Source organism: Podarcis filfolensis (genome assembly GCF_964270895.1).
Source record: "Podarcis filfolensis genome assembly, chromosome: 6".
NCBI classification, from domain to species: Eukaryota; Metazoa; Chordata; class Lepidosauria; order Squamata; family Lacertidae; genus Podarcis; species Podarcis filfolensis.
Window position 1 is genome coordinate 29,969,953 of NC_139609.1, and position 24,058 is coordinate 29,994,010.

General features: G+C 41.4%; 1 protein-coding gene and 1 long non-coding RNA gene across 3 annotated transcripts in view; one reads left to right on the forward strand and one right to left on the reverse strand.

The window, feature by feature from the left end:
- Positions 1 to 23,871, reverse strand: part of HS2ST1 (heparan sulfate 2-O-sulfotransferase 1) — a 90,225-nt gene extending 66,354 nt beyond the window's left edge. Inside the window, exon 1 of one of the 2 annotated variants that reach the window (XM_083620724.1) lies at positions 23,288 to 23,871. In XM_083620724.1, coding sequence (XP_083476850.1) covers positions 23,288 to 23,411 — 124 coding nt within the window. In that variant the 5' untranslated portion in view covers positions 23,412 to 23,871. The remainder of the gene's footprint in view (positions 1 to 23,287) is intronic. The other variant, XM_083620723.1, reaches the window with a different exon arrangement.
- Positions 1 to 24,058, forward strand: part of LOC310765608 — a 115,078-nt gene that overhangs the window by 41,521 nt on the left and 49,499 nt on the right. The gene's annotated exons all lie outside the window — the stretch shown is intronic.

The following is a 24,058-nucleotide window of genomic DNA, read 5'->3' on the forward strand; positions in this document are numbered from 1 at the left end:
CTCTCTCAGGTCCTAGTCCAGCACTAGGTAGTTAACCACTACACTACCCTGAGCTGAGGACTCCTAACACACACAAAGCAGCATTAAAAATAACCAAAGTACCACAGAGGCCATTTAAGAATCCTCCACAAAGCCAGTAGGAAAAACGCATTTGCAAAAGAGGAACTAACATCAACATCTTATTTTCCAATTAACACACTTATATCCTGCCCCTATAAAGGAGTTAAAATGAGCAGTCATGCCTGCTACTTTGATCTGCATAATCACTCTGTTAATGAAACTTGGGCAGAAAGGCAGTGTGGTCTGAAGCAATCCAGCAGCAAGCTTCACTGAGCAAGAATTTGAATCTCCATTGCTCTTGCTACTAGATTAGGATTGAAATAATTTTGCTTTGCATTTTAAAAAGATACATATCAGCAAGACAAAATCAAAGATGCACTCTGGCCAAGCTTTCACCATCTTCAAAGTTGAAAGCTTTCTGGGAGTTCATTCTCACCATGCATAGCATTATACAGATGTTGTCCATCTCTCCCTCTTCCTGTCCTATATGCAGTGCTAATCATGAAAATACAACTCATCACTGAGATAGTAACGCCTTAATTTTGCTCTAAACTGTCTGCTACTTCAACATATCAGGATGGTGTTCCACGTTAGGTATACAGATTTTTGAAATGATATTTCTCAAGAAACTTATAGGAGCCATTTCATGTCTGCTATCATTTCTTGCTAGGCAGGAAAGTGATTTTCTTGCCATAAAGTAAATTTCTATCAATATGAAGTAATGAGCCACACTAGACACCGAGAGGCAAATGGAGCAGCATGCTGCATCACAACCTAGAGTAACCTATGATTTGATGGTGCTTCAAATTACCAGCCTATGTAGAAATATGCCCATAAGATTCTAGCTGGTCACAGCCATTCTCTTTACAAACCTAGTAAATACAAATAATTTTCAGACAGTAGTGAATTCATCTCTTTCCCTTTATGTTCCGTCATCCCTAATTAGTGTATATACTTCTAAATGCCAGCTGGAGAGAGAGGAGGCATTTGGCATGCTAAGTGTATTTGCATAGCAAATTGGAGTTCAATCCTTGAATGCAGTTGCAATTTACACTGAAAATTACATGCTTGTATATTCACCACCTATTCAAATTCCATCATAGCTCCAAGTCTGCATCTAATAAGAAATGCCTGAACAGAACCTAGCATAGACCTCATTATATATGCACTTAACACATGAGAAGCAATTTTTAACTGCTTCCACTGATGCAAAATTATCGTTAGATTGATTCAAGTACATCACTGAATTGCCCTCTAAGGTCTCATATTGCATAACATATACCATTGTTCTAAGTGGTCTATCACTGGTATATTATAGCAAAATAAGCACACCAGTGGTAGCTGTTAAAATTACTATAATGCCAGTAATAATTACAATCAGACCAGAAGTTTACATGCATGTTGTCCTGCCTTGATTTATTTATTTATTTATTTGGAATGTGTTTTGACAGAAGAGGCCTTCATGATTGACGGGGTTGAAGTGTTACATAGCTGATAGGGTGAGGCAGGGTGCAGCAAAGCAGTGATTCTAGAAAGCAGCACAGAAGGAAAAGGGATGTGATCTCTCTGGTGAAGGGTCAAATTCTTGCAGAACTCCAATTGACTCCACTATTCTGGCAACCTCAACTATAACAAAATTGGAGAAACTGCTTATTCATTCAGCTTGTAAACATGGAGTAGCTCATTTACAACCACATCAGGAAAAAGCCCACAGTATTGACCAGATTTTCCAAATGGGAGAGAACACGCTATAAAGCACTTTTCCTGTTAAGAGGGGTTATAGGCAGTCATCATTACAAGAGGAAAGATTCTGAAATGTGACCATTTTCAGCTCTGTGGTTTCAGATCAATAACGTGTCTTCGAGGAAGGAATGTGACTATTTGAAAGCCAATGCGTCAACTCTGTAGACAGGAAAAACTGAATCAATAATGGAGGGTGCTTTTTCTAGAATGTTTTCTAATCTTAATATTTTACAAGGGATTCTACATGCCTTTCCTTTCACCAGCAGCTGGTGGTGTAAAATTCTGTCACTCAGGACCTGTGCAGCATTTGCCAAAATGAATTAATTTGTGTTCAGACTGCTTAAAATGAAGCAGTCAGGCAGTGTCACTGCAGGCTGACCTCTTGAGACAGTCAGTGGTATCTTTCCAGAAAAGTTAATTTAAGCTGCTTCTGGAAAAAACAGATCTGGATAAAATATACCACCAATAGATATGAACCTTAAAAAATATTTGGCAATATTAAATGGCAAAAATTGTATTTAAATATGTTATCACCATCACTCACACATAAAAGGAAGTTAGATAATTTGAAGGTTTATAGGCATGTTTTCTCCTGTGTAACTACGTTCCACAGAATTAACTCAACCCTGTAATTTACCATTCCCCAATATGCATTCTCTTCCCCACCCCCATAAGTCAAATTAGCAGTTCTACATTTAGCTCTCACCAGTCTTCAACAGGCTAGCAGTCCTTCTTCAGGAAAAAAGGGAGAAAGCAATGTAATGGTGCACAAACTAGCTGATCAGGAAATGGGCAACTGTCTTTAATTATTTCCAAGAATGAGACATTTTAGACACTATCTTATAAAGTCCTCCTTGCTTAGTTATCAGTGCGGCACACCATCCAAATAAAAACATAGATCTAGGGTTTGATTTACAAAGTCTTAGGTCTGGATTCACATGAACTTAAATCCTTCAAAGAAGTTCAAATCCTACATCGGATTCTAACACTGCCACTCCCTAAGGTTTAATACTACACATACTGTAATTAAGGTCCAGCATATCCTGAAACCCAGTGTTACCTTCTATTACTTGGATCTGCACAACTACTTCTTCCCAATGGATTTTATGTTTATGCAAGTTAATATATGCCTATGTACAAACATTCTGCAAGCTGGGAGAAACATGTATAGAAAGCAAAGGCTGTTTTCAATACTGCTCTGTGTAAAGAATTCACAGATCAAGCAAGGTTCTGGGGTGAAACTGTGGGGGGGGTGGACAGATGAAAACATATACAGGATAATACTACAAAACAAAAACCTAAAAGTTGTCCGGAGGACCCATAATCAATTTTAAATTCATCATAGGAAATAATGGTTAATTTATTAATTGTTAAATGCACAGACCATAACCTTCAGAAATACCATCAAACAAATATTCCAGTAACCCAATAACTTAAAATCCACTTCGCACTTCACCATGTTAATCTTACGAAGTTGGCTCAGATTTCTCCCTCTAGACAGCTAGATACATTCCTCATCTAGCGATACTGGACACTTCAGGCTTGCTACAAGAAATCCCTTGCTCAGACAAGTAGAAGCAAAAAAAAGGGGGGTGACTGTTTAAAACAAATATTCAAGTAAGAAGCAGAGACAAAGCAGTCTTTTGGCAACCAAGGAAAATAAAGACTGTATATTTGTAATTGTTCTACTATCTCTTAAATATGTACAAGTCAGAAAGGTCCACTAGAAGATCAGGACATTCCCATACAAATGTATTCATCCCACTTTCCAGGAACTTTTCATAGAAATTGATTATTTAATTTCTTACAGCTTAATATATTTAAAATATCTGCAAGTGTTACATGAAAAACTGAAGCAACAACAAAAAACCTAAACAAAATGTTACAAAAATAAACAGTTACATATAAAAATGTTACATTAATGCCAAGTTACTAATATATAAAAATCATTATCCATTCATTTTCCTTCTGCTTCTGACACATCCTCCCCTCTAGACCTCTGGGTTCTCACCCAGGGTCCAAACAAACTCTCAGCTCACCCCAAAAAAGTCTCACAACAATAAGAGTCCTAGGAAACAATGGAAACCATCCTAGTCTCTCACTCTAGACTTGCTAAAGAGTTATGGTTTTTTGGATATCGCCTGTTAAGTATGTGTAAAGGTAAGGGACCCCTGACAGTTAAGTCCAGTCCTGAACATTGCGCTCATCTCGCTTTACTGGCCGAGGGAGCCGGCACTTGTCCGCAGACAGCTTCCGCATCATGTGGATAGCATGACTAAGCCACTTCTGGTGGATCAGAGCAGCGCCCGAAAGTGCCGTTTACGTTCCCGCCGGAGCGGTACAAATCAATGTTGGAAAATTAACAGACATTGTAGGGGCCAACCATTCCCTCTGTAGCTGCTGTCTCCAGGAAGTTCAACCTCCTTTAAGCTTGAAAAAGGCAATCACACCTTTTCCCAATACAAATAGCTGGGGGGTGGGACAAGCCAGAGTGTATGCATGTGCCCATAACCATTGCTCAGGTTTCCAAATTTAACTATGGGCACACAAAAACTGAAGCCAACCTTTCCAAAACTTGGGTCCCCTAATACCACTGGGTTACATCGGCCCCAGTCAGCGGACAGGGATGATGGGAGTTGTAATCCAACAATTTAGGACCCAAGGTTGAAAAAAACTGGTCTAAACAATACATACTGGCTGCGCTCTTTCCTGGTTTCACGTGTCAGGCTTGCAAACTCTTCTTTTGACCCCTTCCACTCACATGGCAGCCTCGGAGCTTTATTCTCCTTTGCAGTAAACCTGAATTTGTTATGTCTTAAACAGGGAATTTTTTATTTAGTCCACCCAGGAATGAAGCACAGAAACAAGATTGTTTCAATGTAGCCACATTTAAGAATGAATCATAGTGAAAGGGCCAATGTGCATCTCTCTACACAAGTCATGCAATTTTAAAGATTATCTAATAGTTCCAACATTTGTCATAAATATGTTTAAAGGTAAAGGGACCCCTGACCATTAGGTCCAGTCGTGGACGACTGGGGTTGCGGCGCTCATCTCGCTCTATTGGCTGAGGGAGCTGGCATACAGCTTCCGGGTCATGTGGCCAGCATGACAAAGCCGCTTCTGGTGAACCAGAGCAGCGCATGGAAACGCCGTTTACCTTCCCGCCGGAGCGGTACCTATTTATCTACTTGCACTTTGACGTGCTTTCGAGAACTGCTAGATCAGCAGGAACTGGGACCGAGCAACGGGAGCTCACCCCATCGCAGGGATTCGAACTGCCAACCTTCTGATCAGCAAGCCCTAGGCCCTGTGGTTTAGACCACAGCATCCCCCACGTCCCTTTTATATAAATATGTTTATGTCTACTTTAATGGGAAAAGTCTGTCCTACCCCCTTCTCCCAAAGTCCAGAAAATACCTATATATTTCAGTTTCAAACTGGAAGGAGAGAAGCAGTGTGTTAAGCTGATTAACTAGTAACTAATAATAGTTTTCTTATTTCTATAGCTTGCTGTGATTAATATGGAAATGGCACAAGGTTTAGGTTAAAATAGAACTCTGACTAAATGGAGAGAACTCTGAGAGTATCATGCTGGCTGCAAAATGAAGCACATTCACAAGGAAGTCATTGTCCTTGAATGTAAAAGAGAGTAAGGTGTGTTTTATTATTAGACTTGTCTTTCTTCCTATAAAATCCATAGGAGAGTTCAAGCCAAGTTTAAATGCAAGACAGAAGTTTGTTGACTGGCATGTCTGACATCCCAAATCAAATGTTACATTTAGTACCTGAAACATTTGCCAGTATCATTTATTCATTTTAAATATTTATATTCTATCGTTCCATAATAGTATTCAGTACTATTGACATATTGTTTGAGGTTTGGCTAAAGCAGAAACATGTACATTTGCAGAGATCTCAAAACAGGAGCAGTATAAGTAATGTTTTCTATTTTTATGTCTCTGAAGCTCTGAGTACATAATACCCATCTCAAACCATTTGTATACCCCATCGATCTGATTCAACTAACTAGTCTTGCTAGCAGAAGCCCCAGCAAGGACTTCCCTAGCCCAATAGGCTTTCCCCCCTCTCCACCCCATTCCCAAAATTGGCTGGAGGGACCAGAAGAACCTCCAGAATCACACAACGGGAGACCATTTCACCAGGCAAGCAGAATGCTTGTGCTGATGGACCATCTCCTTCAACTAGGTAAGATTTACCGTATTTTTCGCCCTATAGGACGCACCGGCCCATAGGACGCACCTAGATTTGGGGGGGGGAATAAAGGGGGGGGATTATTTTTCCCCCAGGCGCGGGGCTGGGGCGGGGGAAGCCCGAGCTTCCCCCGACCCCAGCCCCCAGAACAGGAAGCTCTCCGCAAGCCGTGGGAGCCCAGCGCGAAGTCGCGCCGGGCTCCCACAGCTTGCGGAGAGCTGCGGGAAGCCGACTCTGGGAGCTTGCGGGGCTGGGGGCGGGGGAAGCAGAGCTTCTCCCTCCCCCAGCCCCCAGAACGGGACCCAGAGGGATGGTGAAGCTGCGTGCAGCTTTGGCATCGCTCTGGGAGCTTGTGGGGCTGGGGGAGGGGGAAGCCCAAGCTATAAGCTATATCAATAGCATGGGCCCAACAATGATGTACCAAGTTTGCATCACATTAATCACCTCCACTCACTTTGGTAGCAAGTCTATCTGCCACTGTTTTGGTTTTTTAAAACTGTGTTGTTGGAAATGTGTGTGTGTGTGTGTGTGTGTGAGAGAGAGAGAGAGAGAGAGAGAGAGAGAGAGAGATGGGGGGAGAGGGAGAAGAGACAGAGACAGAGCATGTGTTTTAATACCTGGTCACTTACAAGCTATTTTATTTGCCTTTTAATGTTTTGCAAGTTAAAAAACTGATCAAAAATATAAAACACATCACTTAGCAGCAATTATAAGAATGCACCAAAATCATCTTGTAAAGCAGGAAGAAACAGTCATTATGTATTTCAAGCATTTTATCCAATGACTGTACACTATCATAACACTCCATGTGTCATGGAGAAACATCCATTTTTTAAGCAAATATCAAGTGTGTACATGACGTGGAGAACTGTGATTAACACTGTGCAATCATCAAACAGGGCCAAACACACATTTCCACACATTGTATGGACACCATGTTCACACATGGAATACATGTTACAAAGCCACTAGTTTGACAATACAGTAGGCCCGCAATGTATGTAGGAGTTACATTCTGGGGACTGCGTCTAAAGCCAAAATTGTGCATAGTGAAAACCCACTGAGTTCAGTGGCAGGTGGGATTGCCAAAGTCACTTTTTCCTGGAACCCCACCCCTTTTCCATTTTTAATTTTTGCCATACACAAAAAGCTGAATGCGCGCACACACAAAGTTAAATGTGTGCAAGTTGCAGGCTTACTGTATGTGAGGATGGTAAAAATGCTAAAAATCAAAGTCTCCATGGAGGACTTATTTTTTTGTTCCTCGTGGAACTTATATCGTACATTCTTGGTGTTAGGCAATTTGGAGGCCTGGAAAATATTTGAATATGAAATAAAACTTGCACAATTAGTCCACATGTCAACCTTTCCTCTTATAAGATAGAAAATCTAATTAAGACTTTGAAACATACACAATTTTCATTGTGTGGGGGCCATAAGCTCCAAATTAAAACTCAAAATTGAGCCATTTAGGCTGTCCATCTATGGGGAGTCCTAAGAGTTGAGTTTATTTAAATTGTCATTCTAATTCACTTTTCATTTTGAAAATTCTTTGTTGGTGGAATCACTTAAAGCCCTCTTCACCTGCCATGGCACATCCTAATCAATAACAAAAAACCAAGGTAAGACAATCAATGGCAAGTCATTCCAATGTGTTTTGAGAATTAAAGGCCAAATGAATCCTATTCATCACTTAGAACGTAGAAAGCATTGATTTTATATTTGTCAGAGTATTAACTACTGATGAAGGAGTTGGCCTGTGAGAGTCACAAGCTTAACAATTCTGTTTGCCAAAGACCCAGCTTCCACAAACAAGAAAATCTTGCTTCATCCGTTTCGTGCAACAGGTGGAAACTGCATTTTGAAATGGGGCACAGTAATAAGGCATGGGCTATACTAATACAAATCTTATTTCTTATTCATAAAGCTGTATTACATTTTATCAGCCAGTTCTAAGTGTACTGTTGCTTGGGCACATTTAAAGAAGCATCAACCAAAGAAAATGTCATTTTCAAGCCAAGTACATTTTCTTATATTAAATGTGAAATCTATTGTACTTTAAAATGGTCAAATGAGTTGTTCTGCTAGCAGAAGACAGTGTAACAGGTCCCGCTGAAGCAAAGAGAATCCTCCCATCCACCCCACAATCTGCTCTGGAGGACTGGGAGAGTCCCAAGAACAGGGCACAAGGGAGAAGAGGGGAAATTGTTCCATCTGATAAACGGAAATGCGTGTGTCGACAATCACCTTAGCACGACGTTGAACTCCATCTTATGAGTTCCAACACATTCACGATCACTCTGCCGAAATGATGTAACTACCCTTGCTGGATTAAAATACCTAATTTAGGATTTGGATTCAGACTGGCCATTTCACAAACGACAGGGCTCTTTCCATTAATAGCAGGGACAGAAATCCAGAAGGGGCTCCTCACTGGAGGAATAGGGAGGCAATCTTTGCAAACTCTTCCTTCCCCTACAACTCCTGCATTGTATCTTACACTGCTCTACAGGCTTCCAACATTTCCTCAAGTACATCTATTGCAAAATGAATGTCCAGATTCAATCCACTGTGCATTTGTGGGGTTATCCCCAATTTGTGGCCTTATTTTTGTTTAAAGGGTTTTTCTGGCCCAACATTCTCCTAACGGAAGGGATTACCAGGAGAACATTTCCAGTGCATAACGGTCAAGTTCTTTTTACTTGTTGCCTAGGCATGAGTGTAGAGACTCATACAATGAATGCTCCATTAAGAAACATGTACTTCAGGCACACGCTAACCAAATAAGACTTCTGCCAATAGTTTTCAGTTTTTAAAACTCCCTTAAAGTATATAATATATGCCTACCATGCACTGGCACAACACTAATCAAGAACACACAGGGAAAAGCAAAAAAGAAACTTTAGAAAGATTATTTTATATACAGAATTAAATAGCAGCAATCCACATAAATACAAACGTTTATTCATATTACTGTCAGATAAGTTTCAACAAAATACATTTCTCAATGATTTCTTGTGACATACATAACTGAAACCAAGAAGACCTGCATTTTAAATGCAAAAATGAAAAAGTATAAACCAAACATTTAATAGCAATTAAAAATATTAGGACCATATGACAGCTATCTTATCTAAACACGTAAATGTCTCATGTGGTTCATTATACATTTATCTATGTATAATATAAAAACTGTAGTTCTAAAAAGGTCCAGATCAATGAATTACTTAAATTATTCTACAATTTTATTTACAAGCTAGACTTAGTCTTTAGTTCTGAATAGGTTGAGTAGTTGCAGAACTCTTCATGAGTGATAGAGAACACAATTTTTAAAATGTAAGAATGCAATTCTAAGCCCATTGTTTAGTATAGGGCCATAAAATTACCCAGTTAGGTTGTATATTACAACCTTTATTCTGGAGTAGTTTCCATAATGTCAGTAGCTAGAGTGACCGGTTTGCAGATTGCTGGAGGAACCCAAGAGCTACCATGGGATTTTCAATAGAACCATTCAAAAGTAAAGTGATTGGAGGACTGCAAAGAAAAGCCTGGTGTCTGAAGGAGTTTGCACTTCGGAGTCTAGATGGAGTCCACACTGCAACATAACTGTGAAAATAGCCTATTCTAAACACACAGTAAATAAAATGGTATTGGCCTAGAAGGTACCATTGTGGCACATAGCTGCCAAATCACCCATGCCTTTACAATAAAAATTGCAACCCTCGCAGTAATATGTTCAGACTTATTTCCCAAGAGAGAAATCATCTTCTACTCAACAGGGTATCCTGAATTCCTATCCCGAAGCATGGGAAACAAGGAATCCAGAATGGCTATATACAAACGCAACAGAGAAGAAAATGTGAAGCACATCCTATAGGACTTGACCTATATAAACACAGCAGTTTCTCAAATGTTGTCCTATTATATCACTAGCTGACAAAGCTTGAGGATGGCATTGACCACAAGCTGTCAATGCCATAAGGCAACTGGGATAACACTTCCCGCCCCCCCCCCAAAAAAAATCTGAAGGCAGAGGCTGTCAGCTCTCTATCTTATGTACTGGGGGGAGGGGGTTGTCAAGATTCTCCTTAATGTTTTCTATTGTGCTTTTGGCATAATCAAGGTGATTCTTCCAAGGTTTAGTTTGTGAAAAAGAGACCACCCAAATATTTCAACACCAGTACAGTGGTACCTTGGGTTACATACGCTTTAGGTTACATATTACGCTAGCCCAGAAATAGTACCTTGGGTTAAGAACTTTGCTTCAGGATGAGAACAGAAATCGTGCTCCAGTGGCACAGCAGAGAAAAATCTACATATAAAAACCACATCTAAGGGTAAAACACTTTTCTACATGCCCCAAAACTTCTGTGAGAAACCCAGTACCATGTGGAGAACTTAAAAGCTCTACTTTGTCTACTATTCTGAACTTGTTCTGTTTTCAGCGAATTAACACACCAATGACTTTGGTGCCAAAACCTAGTAACTGGTTTTCAAAACAAGAGAATATTAGCTTATTATGTTATAAATTATGGCTACTTGAAAATACACATCCAAAAGTGCAAGACGGTACACAACCTTATTGTTTACTCCAATCTGCTAACAAAAACACAAGTAACCAACAAGGGAAAGACATTATAAACCAGACTGAACGGTGGGTGGATCACAGAGCAGGTACAGCTGCAACACAACTCTAGGGTTGCCATATTTCAAAATTGAACTCCCCCCCAACACGCCAGAAAATGTGATTTGACTTGCAAAAGTTCCAGGACAAAGTGCCGCCTTTCATAAATTTTCCCTGGACGTCATTTCCACCTTTGAAATCCTGGTAATGTCCAGGAGAATTTGAATGTATGGTAGTCCTACACAACTCAGTCTGAGGCACCCTCACTCCTGAGGATCAGTCGTGATTTGTCATGCTTCTCAACCAGTAAAAGCAGGGGTCAGCAAACTTTTTCAGCAGGGGGCCGGTCCACTGTCCCTCAGATCCTGTGGAGGGCCGGACTATATTTTGAAACAAAATCTGAACGAATTCCTATGCCCCACAAATAACCCAGAGATGCATTTTAAATAAAAGCACACATTCTACTCATGTAAAAACATGCTGATTCCCGGACCGTCCGCAGGCCGTATTGAGAAGGTGATTGGGCCGCATCCAGCCCACGGGCCTTGGTTTGCCTACCCCTGTTCTATTTCATTGTTCATTTTCTCTTCCTGGAAAGAAACTATTCCGTAACTTCAGGAACTATGTCCTCAGCAATTATTAATTTCATTAAAAATTTAATCAGGCAGAAATGGCATGCCTGTGTTACCCTTCCATATAGCCTTGAAAGCAAGCCACAAAAGCAACCAACAAAAAATCTTGCTAGCTGGCAGAGGACTTACAGAGAAAGATAGAGCTGCACTTCTACACATGGAGAAGGCGACTTCCCCCCTCCAGCAGTCTATTTGCTTTCTATGTGAGGTACTAAGACCCAGTGTTTGAAACTCCCATTGTACTAGTCACATTTTGTGACAGGGAATTTTATTAGCGAAAGCCGTTTCTGAGCTCCGGGTGCAGTAGTACGTCATGATTTCCCATTAATACTGCAGAGTGGAAGGAAAGGAGGACCTTGTTCTGCCTGCCCACTACCAGTTATTCTCTGAAGACTGGAGAAGAGACCTTCTTAAGAAAATTAGGGGGGTAGGCAGGGGAAAGACTAGACCATGTGGAAAATGAACGTGATATTTTAGCTGTAGTTCATTCATTTCCAGCTTTGTATTCTTGTTTTTTTTAAAAAAAACGTGCCTGGACATTCCGTTGTTGCTTCCGTAACCTCAGTTTAAGGTGCCATTTAGCTCCTAGCTTTCATATCTCAGTTTCTAACACTGCTAAGAGCAATCCATCCACTTGCTTCATCAGCCGGCTCACTTGCCTACATGTAATTCCTGGTTACCTATGGCTAAACAGCCCAGTACTTAAATACAAAACTAATTTATACGTGAACTTGGCATGGTAGTGGATTAAACCTGCTAAATAAGATTACTGAGAGTAGTACTTTCTTCTTACTCTATCAGTAGAAAAAGTACAGCCTATGATTTACACCTTCTCTCTGCCAGGCAGCAGCTGAGTATATAGTCCAAATTTATTCTAGGAGATTAACTCTTGTAATCAGACCTGAGCCAATGTTTGATAGATTTAATTTCAGAACCCAATTCGGTATTTCAAGGGGAGAGAAAGTCCTGTAAGTTTACCCCTCTACGTTTGTCAGTAAAAAAAAAATAATGCTTCATTTGAAGTCAGAAGATGCTTTTTAATGATTTTTTTTTAAAAAAAACCTAAGCAAATCCTCAAAAGTATAAAGACAGGATTATGTATATTATATATGCTGTGGAAATGAAGAAAAAAAAATACAAAACAATGCTGTAATTAGATTTTCAACACCAAGAACGTAAGAATATGACAGCACATTCAGGAACTTAAACAGTGCCCTTTCAGTAATTGGTGTTGGCAACTGAAACAATCTTCTTTGTACTGTTAAATTGTCATTGTAGCACATGCCAAATATTTCAAATCCCTATACAAATCAGCATCAGAATTTAGGACCCTGCATCAAACTTCGCAATGTTTATATTTTCATTTTTAACAAAATGCTGACATTCGTATCCCACACTGCCAAACCAACTATTGCCTCCTCTCTTCTGAAGCTCCTCAGACACCTCAAAATCTACTCCAGGGAGTTGAGCAGATTTTGGAGTAGATTCTGGGGCACAAAGGAGACGGAAATAAAGAGCAAGTCCCATTGCATAAGTGGCATTCTGCTTATGCAGCCTTGGATATGACCCTGAGTAGACTTACTGGCATCAAAATAGTAAACTATTCAAGAAAGAAAAACCAGGGACTAACTTTCTATTCTCTCATGATGCATCAGAGAGCTATAAATACCGCTGATCAAGTTTGTTTTGCTGGGCTGCGCACAATTAAGATCCAACATGACATTTCAAATATAATTTGTGTCAAGGTATTTATTCACAAGAAAGCAGGAAACAAACATGAATTAAGAATATGGAACAGATTGGTTTTGAACTAATTAAGCAGGAATATATGGAAGATGAGACGGAGAATCAGAAGCATGCATAATTTTCTAAGGACCTGTCACACAAGATGTTCAACGCAGGCAGAACAAACCATGCCACAGTTGCTCCAAAACCCAGTTGTACTGCCTTTTTCAATAATCAGAGACATCAAGAATTTGTGGTAAATAAATACCACCCAAGTTCAAACATGTGCATTTCTTTAAATGGAAAATGCTTAAATCATTTTATTACAGAAATGTAAGGGGAGATTTACAGCAACCAAAAAATAGCATATTACAGGTTTTATCTACAGCTTAAACTAGATATTTTAAAGCAAGACACTTAACTTAGAGGAGCCTTACTGCACTTTGCTTAAAAGCAATGATATATGTGGAGCACCTCACACAACTAAGTTTCTAAGAGACATGTATTTATATACTGGCTACACATTTAGAAGCTTTCCATAAACTCATTTAAGAGGAGGTCATTCTTCAGTGGGACCAGGTGGAAGCTAACAAAAGTAGTGCATTAATGTAGCTGAATTAAATATAAATGTATTAACATTCTCTCTGGCTAGATTTCAATAGTGGTAACAAGCTTCTTCAATACATCTGGGGGAAATGTGTCCTGTTATTTCTAGTTCAGAATGTTAATATAAAAGCTGAAATATCCTCTCAGAATGAAAAAGGAAAGGAAAAGAAACAGCCTACCATACCTTTGAGAATTCTCACCTTGTTCTCAACTTTGAGGTTTGCATATGTATTCACACCCTGGAAAGCCACAAGTTCTCAGTGCATAAATACCACATCCATGGGTTTTCCCTTTACTCTTACACTGAAAATTACAATGAGAAATTTTCCACATTTGTAGGAGCTTTCAGTTCTTCCTAAAATAATCTATTTACCCAATAAAAAAATAACTGTTCGCAACTTCACTAATGCTACACCTAGTTCAGGGGCTGGAAGAATGGTGTCTGCAGAGGCCTTTACTGGCTTCTGCAGGGTCTTCCCCATACCTCTCTACTGCCATCAAGCTTGAATGAAGTATTCTGTTTCAGTCAATGGACTAGGTAATGTTATATGTTTGGGGGAGGCGGTGGTACAAGAAGTCATACAGTTTACAAAAACACTCTTCTGAGGACAAAGCCATATGCTTTGCAACTAACTTGTGGGCTCCATTGTCCCAAATAAAAACATCATCTATAAAATGTAATTAAGTTATTAAGAGTAGCTTGCAAGGTATGATTTAGGACAGCCTTTCCCAGCCTGGTGCCCTCCATATGTTTCTGACAAAAACTTCCATTAGCCCTAGTTAGGAAATAAAGTTCCAGAATATTATGCAAACATCTGCTTATACTGCCAAAGAAGTTGAAAGATGGAGTACCTACAAGGCAAATGCAAGCAAGGAGAAGCCCAGATCAATTTTCTTGAATGCATGTATATCCTAAATTATTAAAGGAAAGGGTTCAGCAAGCAAATAAAACCATATGTTGAACTCTACAATAAATGGGCATATTTTACAAAGCAATAATTTTGTAATTATAACATCATTATTTCATTCAAGATGTAAGAATATATTTATATATTTTAATAGCTAAGTTGTATTTGTGTGATATCCGTACATAATTATGTCATCTATGTATCTTGCAGAACGCTAAAAGACTCAAATCAACTTCACCATTGTATTTCCTCTATTTGCCAAATATTTTCTAGCTATGAAGTCAAGTCATTGTTCAGCAGCTAACAAATACTGTCAAGTTCTATTATGCCTCATAACTATTCAAGTTCTTAAAATTGCATTAGCATTTGCATATCCCAAAAATGAAAAACAATGTAATTTCATTGCAAATTCACTGTGAAACATTATAACCTTTCCCCTCCATTTCCTATTAAGGAAACAACCATACCAGATTCCATTTTATTTTTTCCCAGTCACCTTTTTAACTGATCTTCATATTTAACCCATGGCTGTCAACATTACAGCTTCTTGATGTATTTGAATCAGCAATTACAAAATATGTTGTTGCATCTCTTGGAACCTATTCTGAAGATACCATGAAGCTTTTATCATGAATGTAAATAATCTAATCCTTTCTCTAATTTACCCACAAATTAAGGCTGCAACCCTATGCACATTTAACTCCTAAATAATCTCCCATTCAGTTCAAGGAAACTTACTTCTGAGTAGACATGCAGAGGATTGCACTGCAAAGCAATTACTTTAAGCAAACAAAGATAGCTGAATGTGCGCTGGGGTAAGTGTCAAATAGAGATGGAAAAGTTCTGAAGGAAGATGAACATTTATTGATAGTTTCAGTGGACTCATTTCTTCAAATAAATCATTAGTCTTTAACTTTGGACTTGCTCACTTGCCCAAATCACCAGAATTGCTATGGGCTGCTGCCTATATTTGTAAGATGTACATATGAAACACTCTATGAGAACATCCAAAAAAACCTGTAACTGACATGTGACTAGTAAGAAGTGGAAGTGGTGGCAGCTCAATGTTCACCAGCAAAGGGAGCTGCTATTGGATAGCAGGAACATCTTTGCTGCTGCTGCTCATACTACATCAAGGTGAGGTTGGTTCATTAGTAAAACTAAGTTCTGCAAATCTGGAGGATGCATACTTGAAAAATCCTGCACCACTTAAGCCACTGATGTGGCTCATAGTGGAATTATTGCTTTTAAGAATGGGGACAAAACACATTGGTACAATCAAAAAAGTGTTTACCGGGTGTACTATTGCTCTAGGAAGAGACCAACATGTTGCTTCTAAGTATTAATGATGTGATCATATATGTTGCTTCTAAGTATTAATGATGTGATCATATATGTTGGGTAGAAGAACTGCAACTCAGTAGTTCATGATCAGTTAATTACTAGGCTAAATTTAGGTTCTTATTCATTCCTATTTCACAACTCTGACACAATCACCCGTATTGCATAGAAACCGATGCAAAACTATGGTGCAGTTCATCTTCATCTTCAAACAGCATGTGACCTGCTACATATTAGCACCCACTATAACTATCATCTTCATAATATACACTAGTTACAGGTAGGTAGCCATGTTGTTCTGCCGTAGTCGAAATAAAATTAAAAAAAAATTCCTTCCAATAGCACCTTAGAGACCAACTAAGTTTGTTATTGGTATGAGATTTCGTGTGCATGCACACTTCTTCAGATACACTGAAACAGAAGTCACCAGACCCTTATATACAGTGAGAGGGTGGGGAGGGGTATTACTTAGAAGGGTGGTAGGAATCAGTGATTGGCTGATAGATGTGGTAAACCTGTTGACAACTGTTAAGGACTGCAATTGGTCTTAAAGGAAAAAGCAAGGGATGAGATGGCTAAAAATAGCTTTATCATGTATAATGAGATAAGAATTCAATGTCTCTATTCAGATATACATTATATACACTAACACTGATCTCTGTTCTCTGAGTGCCAACATTTATGTACCAGCACTAGCCATGTCCAAGAGGGGGGAAACCGGCAGACCCAGAAAAATCCCAAGGGTTGCATAAATAAGGAGGGAAAGCAGTGTTAAAAACTGGGATAGAAAAGCTAAGAACCAATGGCTCCTGGGACCTGGATTATGGGACCAAAACAGAATGCCTAGTCACCACCAGGCGGGGGGGGGGGGTCAGCAACACTTTTTTATTTATTATTTTGATAAGCATGAACTAATACGCAATTCATGTAAGTGACACATTGTTAATGTCACATTTTTAGCAGAAATTGTTTAATTTGGTGTTTACAAGAAAAATATTGGTACCGTGCTTCAGTTTTCAAAACACTCTACTCTTTATTGTTATACTCCTTAGCATATTGCCTATCCTTATTCTCTTATTGTTAAACTCTTTAACTTATTGTTTATCCTTAACATATACTTCAAGGCTTCAAAGCATATACATTTCAGTAATCCTTGAGTGTCAGCCAGGTGCAAAAAATGACACCCAAACTTTTGGAGGTGCTCACAAATGGAGAATCTTTAGGCGCAAAATGCACCTGGCACCCTGCTAATACTAAACCCTGGAGGAAACCCCAAACATCTGAATGAAGACTGAGCATGTTCAGTGCGTATAGAATGCTGACTGACTGGGGTAGAAGGAATGAAAACCCAGTAGGTCAGGGGAAAGCAGTGGTTGAAATTACAAAAAAGAGACACCTCACACTAACATTTTATTGGAAGCCCAACTTGTACTAATACAGTGGTAAAGGTAAAGGTAAAGGTACCCCTGCCCGTATGGGCCAGTCGTGACCGACTCTGGGGTTGCGCGCCCATCTCGCTTAAGAGGCCGGGGGCCAGCGCTGTCCAGAGACACTTCCGGGTCACGCGGCCAGTGTGACGAAGCTGCTCTGGCGAGCCTGCACCAGCGCAGCACACTGAAACGCCGTTTACCTTCCCGTTATAAAGCAGTACCTATTTATCTACTTGCCCTTAGGAGTGCTTTCGAACTGCTAGGTGGGCAGGAGCTGGGACCGAACGACGGGAGCTCACCCCGCCGCGGGGATTCGAACCGCCGACCATACGATCGGCAAGTCCTAGGCGCTGAGGTTTTACCCACAGCGCCACCCACGTCCTAATACAGTGGTACCTCGGGTTAAATACTTAATTCGTTCTGGAGGTCCGCTCTTAACCTGAAACTGTTCTTAACCTGACGCACCACTTTAGCCAATGGGGCCTCCCGCTGCTGCCGCGCCGCCGGAGCACGATTTCTGTTCTCACCCTGAAGCAAAGTTCTTAACCTGAAGCACTATTTCTGGGTTAGCGGAGTCTGTAACCTGAAGCGTATGTAGCCCGAGGTACCACTGTATTCAGCAGGAATACAAGGCACCTGAAAGTACATGCAACACATACTAAATAACAACAGAGGAAATACCATAAAGTGAAGATACCAGGGAAGATACAACTGAGAGAAACTACAAGACATCCTCATGTTGTGAGCAACTGTGTAGGTGCAGATAAAGTGTAGATTTTGTCCAAGTGCACAAAAAACAGAATGTACACAGTTAAATACACATGGCAACTACATTCATGTATCACATTAAGACAGGATTTCCAGCTTACGATGAACAAGCAGGATGCTAGTGCACACAGCCTGTTTAGGCTGAATTTGCTTCTCCTATTAGACAGTAGGTAAATCAAACCAGGAAGTCAAAACTAAGCTTGGCTTCTTATGATGTGCAAATCTGGCAACCTAATTTGTTGCTTCCAGAACAAGCAGGGGTTGAAACTTGCTTAAAAACCTTGCTTATTTCAGAGCAACAAACCAGGATGCTTGATTTGCACATCATAGGAAGTCTGGTTTAATTGTGCTTTCCTGGTTTCCTTTACCTGCTCACATGAAGGGGTGGAGCGAGTGAACAGGCTATATGAACCAGCACACTGCTTATTCACAGTATGCCAAGAATCTTGACCACTCTTTCATATTGAACAAACAAGGCGTGCAGGCTCTAGTCATTTAACTGAATTTTCAAACACCTCCATTATCAAAATATGCACACAGCACATATCTCTGCATTGTTGTGCTTTTTAGCATAAGATTGCTCGCCACAAAATACTAACTAAATTCTAACACATACTAATTTGGGAATGTGGAGGAAGGTACCTTGTGAAAGCGATTTCCATTTATACCAACAGATGAATTGTGGATTTAAGATGAACTGCATTATAGATGTGTGAAACAGAATGTCGTCTCCGAGGAGGAGGAGGAATACAACATCTCATCATATAGCCAGTTATTTTGTGTTATTCATGTCAGAATGAGAAGCCCATTTTAAGTATAAACCACACTTGCCAGAGTAAGAGAATGCTGTTTCATCAGAAAGTATCTAGAAAAATTGTTCTACAAGCAGTTTTTTTTTCAAGGCTCCAAGATATATTTTCTGCTGTCATCGTTGAAGTCATACAGCTTTGTTTGTCACAGCAGAAATGAAGCAGACATTCAAATTTCAATTGAAGAGGCAAAAATAGCAGTCTGATTTATCATGCTAAATTTTACATATAATACCATGCTTGTTCTTAGTTCTTTTAATGAAACAGCCGTTATTGTAGTCAAACTACAGACTTGTTCATATTAGCCTATGTAGACAACTTTCAAAGAACAAAAGCATTTTATAGAACTAGAATGATTCAATTGCTGAAAGGAATATAACAGCATGAACACAACAGAATTTAACTTTTATTGGCTGCCAGTTCACAACTGATGTTATGTGGATAATTTCTTCCTATTAACAGATACACAGACAGCACCAGATAACTTTTATTGTTAACTTTCCGGAGCTGCTTCTGTACAGATGTTAAAAGTAATATAATTTACTCAACATTTTTCATTTTATTTTTGTTTATTATGTAACAAATTAGCATTTCTTTTAACAGGCTAAAGGCAGCAGCCCAAAGGAGGGTGGACAAAATTAATAGTGCTTTTACTGCTAATTTAAAAAAATAATTTAGAATTTGACATTTCAGAATTTAACTATGATGACTGTACCTAAATACATTATGCTAAAAGCTATAGCTCTCTTAAACTTAACCCATGGCTCTCAGCCACACATATTTACTTAAACATGTTTTTTGTATAAAAAATCATGTGGAAACATACTTGACATTTTCATGTCATGCATTGTATTGGTCTTCAGCTATGTTCTACTCAGAGTATACCCACTGAAATTAATGAGCATGACTAACTTAAATGGGTCTACTTGAGTAATGAGTTGCATACAACCCATAATATTTATTGTATCCTCATGTATTAATTTTTAAGGCTTACCTCCTATAGGTTGAGAGTGGCCGTCACCTCATGCTAGAATCTAGGAGATGCTATCTTCTATCTTAGCAGGATCATCCATTGTACCCACCTGGGTGTACACGACCCTTCTAATTATTCAAACTCTATGAACTACGCATAGTTATTACTCTACCAAACACCATGAAGAGTCACCATTGCTCAGGGTCCATTTCATTCCAGTCCTTTTTTGGAACATTTTGAAGGCTCAAGTCTTTAAGTAAATTATCTTCCTTAGAGTCCCTGCATGTATAGAGACCACCAAATAAAAACTTATTAATTCCTCAGTCCTACCCTATCCCCAAAAATAATTCTGAACCACAACATATTTGCAGGTTGCATGGTCTAAAAACTACAATTTTTTTGCATACCAATATGCTTAATAGCATGTTTTTCCACAAAATGCAAATTACATGTCAAATTATTTCCTTTTAATTGTGATTTAAATAATGATTTCATAGAATGACAGAGCTGTAGATTTGGAAGGGACCAGGATAGTCATCTAGTGCAACTCCCTGCAATGCAGAACTCTTTCAACCAACATGAGGCTCGAACCTAAGAGTCTCATGGTCTAACAACTTAGGATGGACTGCTTTAAATAGTCAGGATAGCTGTTTTGAATATAAAGGTAAAGGTACCCCTGCCCATACGGGCCAGTCGTGTCCGACTCTAGGGTTGTGCGCCCATCTCACTTAAGAGGCCGGGGGCCAGCGCTGTCCAGAGACACTTCCGGGTCACGTGGCCAGCGTGACGAAGCTGCTCTGGCGAGCCAGCACCAGCGCCGCACACGGAAACGCCATTTACCTTCCCGCTATAAAGCGGTACCTATTTATCTACTTGCACTTAAGGGTGCTTTCGAACTGCTAGGTGGGCAGGAGCTGGGACCGAACGACGGGAGCTCACCCCGCTGCGGGGATTCGGACCGCCGACCATGCGATCGGCAAGTCCTAGGCACTGAGGTTTTACCCACAGCGCCACTCGCATCCCTGTTTTGAATATAGACAACAATAAAAAGAGAAAGTCAACTTTTACTCAAAAAACTGCACTGTGCTAACTCCCTTATACTTAGGATTTACACTCTCCTAATAAAGACAATCTAAAACTGTTGGTGTCAACTTCTCAAAGGACAAATTGAAAAACTTTTTTCCTTGTTACCACTTGTAACAAATACCTCACAGAACAAGACCTTCGTCACACGCATATGACATACCACACACTTAAGGGCTAGATTCACCTAAGGAGTTCCATTAGTGCAATGGGGTTTCCCCCACCTCCCCTATGCCCCCATTGCCTATAGGGGAGTCAGGATAACCCACAGAACAGTGCACAGGGGGAGGAGAGGAAAATCCTTCCCTCTGGCAGACTGAAATGCTTGCACTGATGGAATGAGTGCCAGAGCACTATGAAGAATTACTCCTCCCTTTCAATCCAACAGATCAAGTTCAATGTCAGTTATTTCTGTAGGGGTAACTCAGGATAAGGTATTCAACATGTCCTCACATATCAGATATAACAATTATTTTGCCTGCTTTTTGTTAGTAAGGGAATAATGAAGAAAAAGAAGAAGAAGAAGCAAAAGAAGAAGAACAAGAAGAAGAGGAGTTTGGATTTGATATCCCGCTTTATCACTACCCGAAGGAGTCTCAAAGCGGCTAACATTCTCCTTTCCCTTCCTCCCCCACAACAAACACTCTGTGAGGTGAGTGGGGCTGAGAGACTACAGAGAAGTATGACTAGCCCAAGGTCACCCAGCAGCTGCATGCGGAGGAGCGGAGACGTGAACCCAGTTCACCAGATTACGAGTCCACCGCTCTTAACCACTACACCACGCTGGCTCTCCCTGGAAGAGAGCCTGTGGAAATGACCTTATTTTTCCTCGCTTTGTGTGGATACAGGCAGATGGACACAACCTGGGTAAAAAAGCAGGTTCCAACTGAACACATTCATAGAAAGGAGCCAATAACAGTGACTTTAAATATGAGTTTACATCCTCGTTTCTTTTTGTTTTATTCCTGACACAGTGAGAGTCCGCAAGAGTTGAGAAATAAGAAATTTTGTTAAACAAGTAACTTTTCATGAGCATGGCCCAAGAACTTGTACATCATAAAAAACTAAATGAACAGCACTATAGAAAAATCTTCTGGACCTAACATCATATATCATAACACACTTAACAGTGGGAAAAGACTATGTTTACGAAACACATGGGCCTACATATATAGTTATTTACACACACATGCGCACATACACAAATTATACATATCCAAGCTTTGTTAATTGTACAACTATTTCAGGGAGGGAGTGGGACTTGTTCTGGCACACCCTCTCTCTACAATTGCTAACTTGCCTATCTAACGAGTCAACCCACTTCCACAAAGTTCAAACCTTAAACAAAATGTGGCCATTTCACAGGTTTCCAACAGTGGAATGATAAAACAATGAAATCTATAGACTGCCTCTAAACATCACTGCTATTTTTCAGCACCAGTGGAAACTAACTGTGGGCCACACTGGTTTCCTTGAAGTCGTCTTCTTCCAGAGCAGCAATCCCCCCAAAAACCCCAGAAGGTAGGTCCTTCAGGGGGTTTCAGCAATTTTGATACTGGTGGGGAGAGACGCACATACAGATCGGCTCCAAACCCAATGCATGCCGCCACAGTCCAGTTATCATCATAGAATTGTAGAGTTGGAAGGGACCCCAGGGTCATCTAGTCCAACCCCCTGCAATGCATGAACCTCAGCTAAAGCATCCATGACAGGTGGCCATCCAAGCTCTGCTTAAAACCCTCTAAGGAAGGAGAGCCCACCACCTCTAGTGGGAGTCTGTTCCACTGCCAAACAGCTCTTACTGCCAGAAAGATTTTCCCCTCCAATGTTTAGTCAGAATCTCCTGTCTTGCAACTTGAAGCCACTGGTTCGAGTCCTACCCTCTGGAGCAGGAGAAAACAAGCATGCTCCCTCCTCCATGTGACAGCCCTTCAGATATTTGAAGGCGGCTATCCTATCTCCTCACAGTCTCAGCTAAACATACCCAGCTCCTTCCACCGCTTGTCATACGGCTTAAGTTTCCAGACCCTCGATCGCTCTCCTCTGAACACGTCGGCAGCCCTCCTTCTTGCGGAGTTCTCCTCCCAAACCGATTCCCGTCGTTTGCAGACACGCGCGGGAACCGACGGCGATTTTTGCTCTCCCAAAGCCATTTCTGACATTCTCCCCGCCCGCCCCCCCCCCAAAAACCCACCCTCGATGTCCCCATCTTTACCCCTCTCCTTCTAGTTCTGCAGTACGAGGGGGCGCCGCCGCCGCCCTCAGTAGAAAGGTAACCTAATTTCCACGCCACCGATTCATCCAGACCTGGTCGCCACCACCACCCCTCAACCCGGCCAGCCACCTTCTCCAAGGCCGCCCCTCGCTCACCAAGCTTCCCTCGGGATTCCTCCAGCTTCTGGATCTGGTTCTCCAGGAAAAGGACGGAGACGCCGAACGCCAGCACGGCCAGCAGCTGCAACTTGGGCGGCAGCATAATCCGGAGCAGCCCCATCGGCAGCAGCAGCCGCAGCAGCCGCCCAGCAGCAGCCGCCCAGCAGCAGCCGCCGCCGCCGCCGCCCGCCTGGTCGCACGTCCGCCGAGGGATCACGACATCACGCGAGGCCCGGGCAGGGAGGCCGGAGGGAGCTTCGGCTCGGTTGTGAGGGGGGGCGGACACCACACACACACCGCGGGCGAAGGAGGAGGCGGCGGCGGCGGCGGCTCACATCCCTCAGGAGACGTCGCGGCGGCGCCTCAGCAACGGTCCCTTCGGCCACCGACACGTCCGAAAAAAAACACCTCAGCGGCTCCGTCGGCGGCTCCCGCTCGCAGGCACGAGCTCAGCCTGCGCGCGCTGCTCAGCAACCGAACGCCCGGGCGTCCTCACGCCCACCGACGTCGAACCAGCCAGGACGCGGGTTCCGCCCCGGCGCTCGCTTCTCATTGGCCGCCGTTCGCCGCCCTCCCCCCGCCTATTGGCCGAGCGCGCCGCCGGGCCCGCCTTTCGCCGCTACGAAGCCAAGCCCCGCCCAGGGACGTTTGGAGCTCCGATTGGGCGGCCTTCAGTCCCGAAAGCCCAGCCGCTTCCACCCCACCCCCCGCCCCCGCCCCGAAGGGATTGGACGGTGCGAAAAGGCCGTTCGTCGCGGTCTCATTGGC